The 14552-nt window shown below is 38.5% G+C and overlaps 1 protein-coding gene across 1 annotated transcript in view; it reads left to right on the top strand.

Moving 5' to 3' along the window:
- Positions 1-14552, top strand: part of PCNX2 (pecanex 2) — a 156177-nt gene that overhangs the window by 61886 nt on the left and 79739 nt on the right. The window contains exons 16-18 of the mRNA XM_051783458.1: positions 4893-5002; positions 7328-7424; positions 14004-14096. Of these exons, the coding sequence (XP_051639418.1) occupies positions 4893-5002; positions 7328-7424; positions 14004-14096 (300 nt within the window). The remainder of the gene's footprint in view (positions 1-4892; positions 5003-7327; positions 7425-14003; positions 14097-14552) is intronic.

The raw sequence follows: 14552 nt of genomic DNA, 5'->3' as shown, positions 1-14552 counted from the left end.
ATATTCAGTCTGGAATTTAGCCATTCTGGTATCAGTCTTTAGCATTCCAGTGTTCCAGTGTTTTGCTGTGGGGCAGAAGAGCACATCCTTGAATGTTTCTGGAATCAATCAGTCTTTGTCTTCTGCCTTCTGTTCAAATCAGTTGGCTTGATTTTGAAACTTATCCAAAACCAGTTAATTACTTGTCATACAGCATTTTTTTTTAAGGAACTTGCAGTTTATATTAATCTGCCTGGCAAAAAATCAGATTTTTCAACTTGGGGGTCAGAAAAATTAAACTGATGTGAATGTGTTCATATGTAGCACAGTTGCTTATTCCAGTAAGTGTATATATTTTAAAATGTAAGTTAAATAGTTTCCGTTACCTCATACCTGAAGACAGTATTTTCTGGTAGCTTATTTATCACTTCAGTGAACAGTTACTAAAAATCATGTGTGGATTTTAAACTGTTCTCAACTCACACTGATGTAGTTTGGTTTGTTTAATGAGTTTTAAACTCATTAATCAGAATAACAGTGCTTCTTGATTCCTATTTTCAATGATGCAGTCTGCATCTGTGTCCTAATAATTTTGAAATATTTGTCTTCGGGTTTTATAGTGGGAAAGAATTGCAAGCATATGTCTCCCTCAATCTGCTAAGACTGCCCAAATAAATTTCTAAACAGCACTGAATGGGCTCATGTGTATAGACAGAATTCCTGGATGTCTAAGTGACCAAAAATGGAAACCTAGTATTACTAGGCAGCTTTGTTTTTACTTCATAAAATACTTCCAGTTCTTTTGGGTTTTTGTTTTTTTCTTTATCTCCAGTTTTTTTGGTTTTTTTCTTTGTCTCCAATTCCAGAGGTTTTGAAGGCAGGGCTCATCAATTTTATGTTCTTTACAATTCAGAGAGCCCCGAGGTTCAAACAAGAGCTGTTAGGGGTGTTAATTTTGGAGAGTATTGCCAGATACCCCACATTTCAGTAAATGATGTTTGCAACCATAGTCTTGCAGCCTTGCACTGTAGACATAACTTCAATAGTTATGGTCTTCATTTTCAGTGCATAATAGGGACTTATTTTCCAGATATAACAGAAAAAGTAAATTATGCCTGTAGAATCCGACGTGGCCCAGGGTGGCTCTTACTGTATGTCACTCTATAGGAATGTAGAAATCTGCACCACTTCTTTAGGATAAACTCACCATTATGTGAAACATGAGTATCCATTCCTCCTGCCTGAAGCTCTTGCTCATCTTACTTTTTAGCCAAGGAATCCTGCTCACAGTCTGGGACTCTGTTGTTGTGTAAGGTGGCGTGTGTGCATGCACATAGACACCCTTGTGTCAGTCTTATCCTAATGAAGTTTAAATTTCAGCAGTGAAAATACAGTCCAAGATAGCAGGTGGGAGTGCAGAGGAACAGAGACAATGTTACTCGTAATGGGCATTGATGTCTGTATTCTGGTAGCTTGTCACTTCTCAAGTTTTTGGAGATCATCTAGGAAAGTAATGTTTTGTTTTCCATGGATGATGGGAAGATATGGCTGGTGGGCATCTCTTTGTAGAATTTGTCTCTAACCAGTGTAAAACAAGGCTCATTAATTCACATTTTTTGGTTGTTAGTGTTCACTGAAAAATGAGTATCCATGGCAATATAGCATTAAACTTACAGTTAACCTTGTAGAGAACAAGTTCTTACTATATTCTCATACTCTTGGGGGTGAGGAGGGTTTCCTTTTACCACCTCTTTCAGAAAGCCAGTGTTTTAGATGTTCAGAAATAGGATGATAATATATCTTTCACTTTACCATCACATGTGTGGAATGGCTGATCGTCAACACGTCCTGCTTATTGCTTGATACGTGAACAGTAGCACAGATCCCTGGTGGGGTGTGAAGGTAAGGAGAAAGACCAAAGAAAGTTTGAATTGCATGGGGTTTGGACTGGGTGACTTTTAAAGGTCCATTCCAACCCAAACTGTTCTATATCTCTATGAATAATGATGAAATCATGAGAGAGTGGAAAATGAGGTGCGTAAAGAGCAACCGGAGTTTGTCTCCAGATTTAAAATGTCAGCCACTATGCCAACACCTTCACCTTCAATGATGCTAATACTGCATCAGTCTGAAAAGTCCTTGTCAAGTTGAGAGGAATACTCTGAAATAAAAAAAAGGTAACAAGAATTTCGGCTTAGCACAAATGGTACTCCATTCAGAGCACTTTTTGTCTCTGGAGTAGAACATATGATTTGAGAATATCTCTGAAAGATAAGTGTACTACATGCATTTTTTTTAAGGGAAGAAAGAAGTAAAAAGGATAAATAATGTAGGACAGAAAACTATATCACCACTTTTTGAAAATACATTTGCTGTCCCACCTCTAGCAGTGGTAAAAAGCTCATAAGTTCAAAGACACCTTTATCTTCCTTTTTAGTGGATGGTTTTGGGATTAGGTGATTCTGTGGTTGGAATGGAACACCCCCACCACTAGGTCTGTTGTAATTCATCACTTTCATCCTTAACCCTGTAACTCTGTTTCATTTTTTTTAAAAAATGACTACGTGAGTGTCTGCATTGAAGTCAAAACTGTATATGAAAGCACTACATGTCACCTCAACTCAATATGGTAAACTAGGAAGTCAAACTCCCTGTCTAGTATGACAGATAATACCAGCTTCCAAGGCTAAAACCCGTCATTCCTGTTTTCCCACTGAGAAGAATAATTGTCCAATTATCAGCTGTATTGTTTTTTTCATCTTTTTAATTTAAAGCTACCAGGTGTCATTAGAGGGGGAGGAAAATGACAAAATGGAGCAGGGTACATCACATCGATATCGGAGAAATGGCATCTTTGTTCATTCTCATCTTTTGTACAACCTTGTGTAGCTTTTTTCTGGAAAATCGTGCTCTCTAGGCACATAGCATATATTATGCCTGTCCTACCTGCCTTCCTGGCTCCCTGATGTCTGAGTTTTGAGAGGACAATGACAGTTCAGAATTGGAGCACAGCCAAATGCATAAGCTGTGGATAATATGCAGAAAATGTGGAAATAAAGAGTTGCGAAGATATTAATATGGAAATTCAACCATGTACAGTTTTACAGTAGAAGGAGGGCAGAATGATTTTTCGAACTAGCTACTGATATATTTCAATACCTGAAATATTGCTTGGTGCTTCATAGTATTTTGCTTTCAAAAGAAGTTGCAGCGAAGAGAAGCAGTTATGCACTAGAAGCTGCTGGATAGAACTGTACACAGTTGTATTGCCCTGGAAATGCAATGGATGTTTGGCTAGGCTGTGATTCAACCATTTTCAGAATATTTTAGCTTCAGTTAATTTTCTTCAATGTTTTGAAGAATATGAATTTCTGATGAGAGACTAAGCATGGGAAAAGTATTTGGCCCAAATTTGACCAAAATGTATTTGGCCCCCAAACTGGGAACAGTGACATGAAAGGTGGCATTGGATGGTAAAGTTGTCAAATAGATGGTGCTGGATTCTTTCAATAATACCGTGTAAATCTCTCTTTTGTTTATAATGACTGTTTTGGGTAGGATTGTTTAGTAGAACTAGATGATTCTGTCTTTAATCTTTGTGATGTTCAGTATTATGATGAGGGGAAGGTGATTCTTGAAATTAAAATTTCACTTTTGTGATACTACTTTTATGATAACAATTTCATAGTTAAATTCAAAAATCCTATGTTGCAGTCGGGGGGATGTTTGTCACTTAAAATTATTTTGTCTTGCTCAGGTATTCATTGTGCCTGAAAGAAATTGAGTATTTCTTAATGTGAGTCAGCTTCGCTAAGAAATCATGTATATCACTGGGAAAAATAAGACTAATAAACCTACTTTATCCTCTGAAAATATTGGTCCTGTACTAATTGTGAAGTTTTTAAAGTGAGAGATATGGTGCAGAAGATGCATTGTTTTTGTACTAGCCTAAAATTTCACTGATCTTTTAAGCATAGTTTCTCAAAACCTACCCAGAAAGAACTCTGATGTCAGGATCTGCTGAACTCACATCTGATGATCAGGTAGAAGTTGTGTGGAGGCTCGGAACACATTTAATAGGTGAAATGGCTATGGATTTGATCCACCAAGTGTCTCTGTCTTTCACAGACAAAAATTGTGTTCCTTACAGCTAGGACTCATAAGTATGTCTTAGGATCCTGAATTTGTAGCTGAGGACTTCACAGATGAAGGTAATCTTGATAAATATTCCTTAAGCTTCATATTCTTTCTCTTGTTATTTCTAGCCAATTTCTAGCTGTTTAAGTCAGTCAGAGAGATTTTCTCATCTTGGTTATGTCCAGAGTGTGCTGGCAAGTGTGTCAGTTGTCTCTTCTTTTCCTACTCAGAAATGTCAGGTACAGTGGCAAGCGCTCTCCCTCTCACTGTGTTAGCATCCAGACAGGGCCTGGATGTAATGTGCAAAGCAGCAGAAAGATGTCAAAGGTGCCAAAACTCTACCCCACTGCGTGATCTAGGTGATATTGTCATTTGTTGCATGCAATCTGGCTACAGGTCAAGTAACTGCATTATCAATGTAGCGTTTAGATAAGTACAGTGCAACTGATTTCACTCAGATCTCATTTTAATGAGAATTTTCCTCTAGTGCTTCATTAAAGAGGAAAGAAAACCTGCCTTTCATATGGCTTCCTAGCTAATTGCTGATTATAGAGGAGTTGCATAATATGAGCACAAAACATGCCTTTAATTGCAGGGTTTTTTTCACAATAATAAACTTTGATATGAAAAAGGATTTTCAGTCCCTGGTAGATGTTGTACAAATTTAGATGGCGTGTATTTAACGTTGTGTGTGTGGCTTAACCTACTTAATTATTTTTTTTTCAAGTTCTGCATTCCTAACTTACAAATAGTTTATTTTCTCTCATTCTCTTCAGGAACCCTGGGATGCACAACACATTCCAGCGCTGTTCTCTGCTTTCTGTGGTCTGCTAGTTGCACTTTCTTATCACCTCAGCAGACAAAGCAGTGACCCATCTGTACTGATGTAAGTTGCCATCCATAAATGTTATTCATTGATTACTCTGTACAGCACACAACCAGAGTGATGCCTGGGTTTCAGCACCACAGGGATTGCCTCCTCAAAGTACTGTGGTGAGGTGAAATTCCTTGCCACATCTGCATGGTTGGTATCAGTTCTGTAAATAAATTAAGTGCTGCCGTCAGAGCACCAGTGAGGCTGGTGCTCTTTAAACAGAACTATCCAAATTCTCTGAAGCAGATTTCCCCCCTCTGGGAAATTGTGTGTTTGCCAGGTTGGAAGACAGTGATTTAGTTGAGGGGGTGCTCAGGCTACTGGGTTTGCAGAATGTGCATTGAGTAGGACTGTGGCCAAGAGAAGGGACATTTGATGTGCTGGGAAGATGACTGAATTCCAGCTCCTGCTGAGGATTACTATGGCTTTCTGTGTGAGATTCACTCCTTCCTTTTTTGCTCTGACACAGTCTGCTAGAGGAACTGAGGAAAGGAAGTGTGTGTTAAGAGCTGACACTGCAAATAAGGGAGGTCCAGGGGAGAAGTCCCAACACTGTGATCTGTGGGCTGAGATGATGTGAGAGAAAGGGAGGCCCATAGATCCACAGCTCGGGGCAGCAGATGCAAGTTTTCCTATGAGGAAAGTGCGATATCTGGCTGTTAGGAGGGCTGGGGTGGTCCACAAGCAGCTGCATGACTACATATGTGGCTGTGAGGTTAAGCAAGCAAGTGGGTTTTGTGCAGCCAGTATCACCATGCCATCTGGAACTCTGCTTCACAGACAGCTTGGTTTTATCCTAGAACAGTGCAGAGGACCTATGAGGAAACCCACAGATTCTCTCTGATTCATGAGGTGTGTTGTATGTGTCTTGAGGTGAGTTGGACTTAGTGATCCGTGTGGGTCCCTTCCAACTCAGAATATTTTGTGATTCTGTGACTAGCTGTGATTTCTGAGGCTCTGAAGTGCATGAAAATTTGTAGTAGGCATATAGTCAGTGCAATAGGCATTTGTAGTCAGTGCAGTAGGATGCACAATTCTGTAATGCAGGAGAAAGGAAGGGGAAGTGGAGGGCTTTTTAGGGCATTCAGTATTTTATTTGAGTAGAGAAACTTGGGAAAAGGAGAACAACACTGATGAGGAAGGAAGGGATATGGAGCAATAGTAGGAAATTGGAATCCCAGTAAGTCTTACTGAAGAGTTGAGAAATTCTTTCTTTACCATCCAAAAGATTCAGGGAATCTGATATTTATACATTACTAGGTTTTGGTGTGATAAAGCAACAAGAATTGCTTGCATCTATTGCTATTAACTTTACCCAAAACCTACTGTGTCTGGCACTGATGTCAAGTAGATCTGGATCAGGTGTGAACTTTGTGTGAACTGGATCAACAGTTCATTGACTATTGCAGTGTGGAACTTGGGTACGAAAGGAGGTGAAGCTGTGTGCTGTATTAGGGATATTTCTTTGCTTTGGAGTAAAATATTCACAGATAAATTGCAAATCAGCATGGAATTGAGAACTCTTTCAATTTTGAGATAATTTAAATGTATTCTTTTCTCCCATTCCCCAGGAAAGACACACCAATTCATTAACTTCTTTAATGAAAGAGAAACTTGTCTTCCTTGAAACTTTTTTTTAAGGAAGTAATCTTAAACAATCAAATCCATTTTAACTTGTAAATCTAGCTACTAATTTTATAACATTCTTCATGAAATCTTCAACAGCTAAAATGGTTGTTAAAAATCTTAAAATTAAGAATATGTGTACATCAGCATCAAATGTTTATTGTGCAATCATAAAAATGTACAATCCTTAAAAAGAAGAGATTTAAGATTTTTTTTTAAACAACTCTGAACTTATTTAAAGGAGGTTAAGGAGACTGGAAACAGTATTTAAGGGATGGCCTGTGGCATAAACTTCAAGATGAAGGAGGAGGTAGCACATAAATCTTGAAGAGAGGATTAATATACTGTTTGTACAGAAATAGTTTCCTTGGCCTTTTTAATGTGGGTCTAAAGGGCTCTCATTTCAGTTTCAAATTAGCTGAAACATTAATAAAAGGCATAAATGGAACAGAACCCTCTCTGCTTACTCCTCTATGTGACTGAGACACATTGATTGGGCTGCTGAGACTCCTTGACTTTTTGATGAGGAATTTCTACCCTAATCACAGGTAGAGCTGGTTTCTGTCAGTCTCTGACTATACAGAGATAAGATAGCTAATGACTACATGAGGAAGGAAATCTGAGGCTGTTCTTCCTCTTCTACCCTCCAGGAATATTTGTATCTGTTAGGCATGTTCAGGAGTATCCTAACTAGGATTTTTTTTTAAACAGGTCCCTTATTCAATGCAAATATGTCCCTCACTACCTACGCCAACGATTTGAAGATTCATCAGCAGATCCACTCCCAGAAAAAATGAGAGAATCGGTGGTAAGACTTTTTCTTTCATTAATTTCTGTTCAAAACTCTCTTTCTCACCCATTTTACCCACTGAGGAACCTTTTAAATAGTCTCATTTAGTACTTTAAATTACTAAAAGCACAGAAAATGGGAAGAGAAGTTCTTCTAGATCTTCTTCAAAGTGAGGCCAGGAGCGAGAAGGGGGATATACACGAATTTCCTTTCTGAAGGGCTCCTTTGAAGGGCTCTGCAACATTGATTCTTTAATACAATTGATGGGACATGCACTCTTAGAGCTTGGAGAATGGTACATCTCTTGTCCTGGTACTCGGAGAGCTAATGCAGGTTCTGTGCTTGGAGTTACAGTCTGCCAATCTGATGTGTACAAGGTAGGCTGGATTGTTCAGAAATGTTCAAAAAGGTGAGCAGTCCTGCCAAACTCCCTGTCTGCATTGGAGAGGAACAGGATTTAGTCCACAGAATTGTATTTAAAACAGCTCTTATTCTTTATTTTTCTATTACTAGAGCTTGGCCTGGTTTTCAGGAGTACCTTTTTCTGTGCCAGGAAGTACCCTTGACTGTGTCCCCTTCACCCCAGCCAAGCCAGGTGGAGCATGCTGGCAGACTTGGCATCCAGAGATGGAATAAGCATATAAAATTGGACTAGTATGGGAAAGGGAAGTACATGCCTGGTGCCAAGCGCTGCCATCTCATCACCTCTTCTTTGCTTGGCAGGGTGTTTATTTACTACTGTCTGGCACATTGTTCTAAGTTTGTGTCAGCTTATTTCCCACCTCAGCATAAATATCTGAAGTGACCCATCTTCCTTTTTGTGTCTTTTTATATTAAAACAAAAAAGTTTACTGTTAACCAGGGGAGGTTGATGTTATAAGGAGTTCATGTGGGAAGATCATCAAGTTTCCAGTAACGTTAAGGGGTGTTTGACATTCTTAGAGTCATGTGAACTGTCCTGCTTCCTGGCTGTCAGACAGCCCTTCCTCCTGACCACATCCCAACCACCTGCATCCAAGCATTTGCAGTCTAGGAGTTACTCCTAAACTTCTGAATTCTTGCAAAAGCAAGGAGCATTCAGAAAGTGTCTCTGGAAAGACAGACTGCCTTTTTTGACTCGTGGACATGTCCCAAGAGTCCATAGTGCCTAGTGTAGTAGCTGACCTGGCTTCCAGATGTCACTTCAAAGGGATGCATCTCTCCTGTACATGTCAAATCATTCCATAGGCATTTTATAAAGTATTACACAGACTACATTCAGTGTATGAGTTGATGCTGCGCTACCAATGTTTTCTACTTTTCTTTGCTAAGCTGCTGCTTAGATTGTCATTTTTGCCATGTGTAATGTTATTTTAAACTGCTTACTCTAATAAGGTCCACCTAAGATTAAGTGATATGGCTATTTTTTGCTGCTTGTATTAAGCTACAGTTCCTTGCAAACTAAACTGTTTCCAACAGGATGACACTGGAATATGAATGTCCATCTAGTAACAGAGTAAACATAAAATATTTATGTTAAATATTTGCTGTATTCTGTGATATTTCTGGTGTGTGGGTTATTGCCATGGTTCATGGACATTCCATTCCTGTACATGGGGACTGTATAGCAGATATAATGGAAAGCTTCCTGTTCCCCTGTAGTTCTGTCTTTTGCTGATAGTACCTTTCTAGGAGTGATATGGAGTCTGATCTCATCTGTTCTGCAGATGGAGCCCAGCTAGAGGACTGAAACAGTAACTGCAGCTGTCCACTTAACTGGTTTCATTGCACAGTGCAGAGGGAAACCTTGAGCAAGGCTTCAATATATTGAAAAAAATAGTCAAAAGAATGACCAAATTTGCATCTAAGATCCTTCCTGTATTTTCAGAATGGACTCATACTTCAGACTCTCGAACTATTTTTGTGTCAGTGGTGTGGATTGTTGTCTTGTACTAACACAGTTCAACTGCACTTGGGCCCTTGGACCACTGGGGTGTAAGATGCAGAAGCATAGGGAGGACTGCAGTGGGATTTACCAGACATAGAACTTCAGTTCATCACTTTACAACATCTTGTTCCTGTCATGTTTTGCCACACTTTTTTTAGCATTAATTAAGTGGGATTCCTGGCACCTTTTGCTTTCCAGGATGTGCCTGGTTTAGGGAATTGGTACTTTTCTGCTCTGTACATTTGATATGCCATGCTGCTGCTACTGCTGTTAGGAAGAGGCTGCTTTCCTTCAGTGTTGCTGGAGCTTGCCAGTTCTTTGTCTTCTTTTTCTTTTCCTTCTGTCTGGGCTTCCTTCAATATCTATAAAAACAGTAAGTAAAAGTGTTTGCTTGTTATGTCAATTAGCAGTGTTAGTTCCCCCACACTGGGAGACCTCCTAAAGAAGGAGAGGGCAATTTCTGATTAATGTGGGTTCCTTGTCTAACCCCTCTGTTATCTGGTACCTCTGTCTCAGTTAAACACTAACCAGTTTGCCAGGAGACTCCTCCTGCTATCTCGCAGTGCAGTGCTAGTAGAGCAAGTAGGGAAGAATTAAGGCAGGAGAAAATGCATGTGCATCAGGTTTGAGGAGCACAATTAAGCCATAGTCTCTGCTGACTTGCTTCGGCAATAGCAGTCGTGTTTAGGATGTAGGAGTCAGTTGACTCTTCAAAGGCAATTTTAAGTAATTTCCAGAACTTTTGCAAGGGGAAGCTGGGTGAAACAATATGTCAGTATTTGGAGATTTCATGATGGTAGTTCAGGTTTTCTTGAGGTGTTTCTCTGCGAGAAGGGTATTCCTAACCCCCTGTCAGTGGCAAGAGATGGCAGGATGCAACACAACAGCCAGCCTTGTTTTGGTCTACATACAGATGTAGGGTCTATGTAACATGCCATTTAAATAAAACCCATTTTAATCAGAAAGTCTGAAACATACAGAACCAAATCACCTCCCCAAGGAGCTGAAAGCAAAGAAGGTTAATATTGATAATTAATGTGTTGTATTCTGCAGTGGCTTTGTGTTAATGTTAGGAATAATAAATACAGCATCTCCAGTGTTTAGTTACATGACCTTTACTCTTTTCCTTTGCTTGAATAGCTGTGTAAGAATTGCCAGTTTTGGAAGCCTGAATTATAAAGCAGCTGTGATGGATAATTGACCATTCAACTTTGAGAATGGAGCTTCCTACCATTATAATTAATTTCTGTAGGCATCCACATGGCTGATTACTAGATTGAGCAGTGGCCTGAGGGTGATAATGTGTTACATTAAAACTCAAGTATCCTTCCTGGTCTTTAGTGCAAACATTTAGATAGCTAATAAAAGGATTTGTACAGTGCTCCAAAAACATAATTGAAAATAGTGGTTGGATGTGCTGATCTTAAACATCTTTTTGAACACATTTTGTGATAATAATTACAACCAAAAAAAAAGTGCCACTCTAATAATTTCTGCTTATGAAATCTCTGAGGCATCAGATGTAGCAATGTTGATTTGGGGGTTATTTCTTTCCTAAAGTGTAAAATGGAGAAAAAAAGACAACCTGCTTTCAATCCAAGCTATAACAGTCATTATCTCTCACTGCAGAGATTTAAACTGTGAAAATAGAGCTTAATTTTTCCATTTTAGACCAATTGCAGTGATGGACTCAAACATCATGTTGTAGGGCTATTCAGTATTCAACTCCTAAGTTGAATGCCTTGGGAATGGCATCCAAAATTCTGCTTTAGACAGTTGGGTCTAAAGGCAAGATGGAGAACAGAGTTACATCCAGTGTAGGCACATGCTTTGCAGGAACCAACTGCCTTCCACAGGAAGGGTGGAAGCCACAGATCCACCCACAGCAGGGTGTAGGTGGATGCCTAAGTTTTTCTCCTGGAAGGTAGCTCTGTGTGCCCCTCAGCCAGAGAGATCACTGCCCAGGGTCAGCCATTTCCTGGGGGGCACTGGCCACTATGCAATGACACAAAACAAAAGGAACCACTGCTCAGATTTTTTTAGAAGGAAAAAACCGTGAATTTTGTGAGAAGTTTGAAAGCCTTGGCCACATCAAGAAGGAGCTCCTGTGGGGACCGTTGTGCAAGTCAGCAGCTGAGCAGTACATTTATATTTTGAAGCAATTCAGTGCAAGGGCAAAAGGACAAACCTGGGCACATATGATACTTTCAACACTTTCGATATTGCCAGAATTGGAATGCAATTGTCAAATTTGGGTTTGAATATCTGAATAATAATAATAATAATAATGTCCTTAAAAACATTTTCTGTATGGGATTGTTAATGTGTTAAAAGCAATGAGAACACTATAAAAAGGACAGTTACAAAATGAAATATGGAAAAGGTGGGAAATACAAGTCCTTTGCAATATAATCTGTGTAATTAATTCTCTTTTGAATGTAATGTTTGAAAATATTCTTTTTGGTGATCTAGCACGGAATGGAAAGTTAGGATGCTGCTTCTCCCCAAATGTCCATTGTTATCTCCTCTGCTGATTTTACAGCTAAATTCTTAATATTTGATGTTGTTCTTAAAACAGCAACTTTTTCAGTCACGTGATTGTGAGAGAAATCAATAATTTTAATAGTAATCCTTTCTGATTGTACAGAAATATGTAAATATGATTGGAGTGTGTTTGTTGTTCTTATAAGCTTGTTTTGGACTGTTGAGTAGTTGGATTCAGCTGTGCAGAAAATGATACTTGATCAAGACTTTTCGTACTATGTATTCACCAAAGGGCTGAAATGGTACTATATAAATTTAACACAGCTTAACTTTCTCAGATGCCAGATTTTAGAAGCTAAATATCTGCAGTAATCTTTAAAAATATTTGGAAAGGTTAAAAAAATAACTTCCAATGGTAATAATTTCCTTATTAATTTTTATCAGACCGTGTTTTTTCAGTACTGCTCCACATACTAAAACCATTTGAGTTAGAGATGGATACACAGCTTGCTAGTGAGAGAAGGTTTTAACTGAATGGAGAGGATTTGTGGGGACAGGCAGGGATCACAGTTTTGTTCAGGGAAGAGAAGGCTTTTCCTGTGAGCTCCCTTATGTTGTAGTTTTGCTGTTGAATGTGACAACCAAGAAACAAGGAGCAAGGCTATCAGAGGTAGTTTTTGAAAAGATGGTCAGGAAGAGTTATGAAGACCTAACTCTGCTCCTCCACCTTCCTCATGGACTATGGCATGTAGTCCACGTAGCGCACAGAGCTGTCTGGAGAAGGCAAAGCTCTGAGAGCAGAGGGAGCACTTTTCTTTTGGAGTTGCATACATACTCCTGAGAGCCTGGGAAGGCGAAGGACAATGGTGGTGGCTTGAGATTTCAGCTAAATCGGATTGGAGTTTCCTGGGACAAAACGAAAGTACTTCTTGAGCCTGAAGGCTTTTTAGTCCTGCTGCATTTCAAAGGGCTGCTGCAGTAAGTGGAAGTGCTGACGCTGGTGACCTTTTACTAAGAAGAATCTTTCATAACAGGGAGTGATAGGCAGCCTAAATATAGTGGTTGCTACCAGCTTCCCCTGTAATTCGCAACCCTTCTGTTGTTCACTTGTTCTGCTTGCTTTCTTTTTATCCCCCTTATTCATGGATTTGCCTTCCTATCATTATTTTAGATTTCTTTCTTTTTCTCTGATGAGATACATGAACCTACCTAGACTGCAGCACCATGAAATCAGATGAGCTTCTAATTCCAGCAAAACTGTTGCTTTTCACATGTTGTTTCTAGATGTCTTTGAATTAAAGCATAAGTCAGTTTCTAAACCAGTTACTCATTTTGTAATTTAGCAGCAGTATTGAGTTCTGAACCTAAATGCCCTTCTGATAAATCTGAGACAAGATTTTCATTTACTCACAAAAACATTTGGGTGACCTCTGAAGTACAATTCAGAAGACCACACAGATTGCAAGCTATCTTGTTTATTTGTTTACTGAGAATGACATTTTAATCACAAGAAAAATGGGCTGTAAAGACAATGATATTTTCCAATCTTTAGAAACAAGATTACTCCTACCCTAGTTATAGATCTTTACATAAAGGCAGACGTGTCCTTTCATTATCGTTCACTGACACTAGAAAAAGGCCTTGTCTAAAATCCATAAAATCTTCCTGAAATTTGACTTTCAATACAGAAAATCAGAGAATGGGACATGTCACTTTAGAACATAGAAAATGTATTAACATTGTGTCTTGGAAGACATTACAGAAAAGCGTGACTCATTTTGATAATGGAAGAGAAAGGAAATTTGAAGGAATCTTAATACTTGCAAATAGGAAATGGAACCAGAATTTTCATTTCCAAATATAAAAAAGTCATAATGTAAAAGAGTTATATTCCTTAAGAAGAGTCAGTATTAAAATGTATTGCTTTCATTTCTTCAGTATTATAACTTCGTTATTTAAAAATATAGTGCAAAATTAGGCGTGAAGAATTAAAATGTGATTACTTCAACAAACCTTGAGTGTGAAGAAATAATTTTCCAAAGCAGAGTGGAGAAAATACTTTTTTATTAGGGAGTGCTGATTAGCCTTATCACAATGCAGAGTGTAAGTAATTGAGAACAGAGTAATATACTTTGGTTAAAATAGTATCAGCTTACTAATTTTGTATAAAATAATTATTTTCACAGAAAGAAATCTTGAAATCGGATCTCATTGTTTGCACAGCGGCTGCTGTTCTGTCATTTGCTGTCAGTGCCAGTACTGTATTTCTATCATTAAGGGTGTGTATCTGTCTTTTTTTTTTCCCTTAAGGTATATTATCTTTTTTATGCAAAATCACAGGGTACTTAACTGGAAAGAATAGAGCTTGTGGGAAGATAAGTTAGTGAAAATGTATTTACCGGTCATTATAACATTATTATATATGTGCAAGGCTGTTAGTTTATGGATATTTGTATTAATTTCAGTATTACTTACTTAATGTCTCTTTCCTCTGCGTGTCCACAGCTCTTAAGATATGGAACCCAGGGGACAGAATGAACAAACCTGATCTTTTGCCTTTTTTTCCTTCAGTCATGGAGGAAAAAATTGTTTAACTGTGTGTGCAAAATACATATCTAAAAATCCATATTCACTTGTGAAGTCAGAGTTTGAACACAGGAATAAATACTAACTGTACAAAAATACAATCATGGAAACTGTTAAAAATGTTTAAAATGTATATATAAAAATGTTGT

Source organism: Manacus candei, unplaced genomic scaffold (genome assembly GCF_025592945.1).
Source record: "Manacus candei isolate 608988 ecotype Guabito, Panama unplaced genomic scaffold, ASM2559294v1 h1tg000017l, whole genome shotgun sequence".
NCBI lineage: Eukaryota > Metazoa > Chordata > Aves > Passeriformes > Pipridae > Manacus > Manacus candei.
The sequence above is the reverse complement of the archived record's forward strand: the minus strand, read 5'-3'. Positions and strand labels throughout refer to the sequence as shown.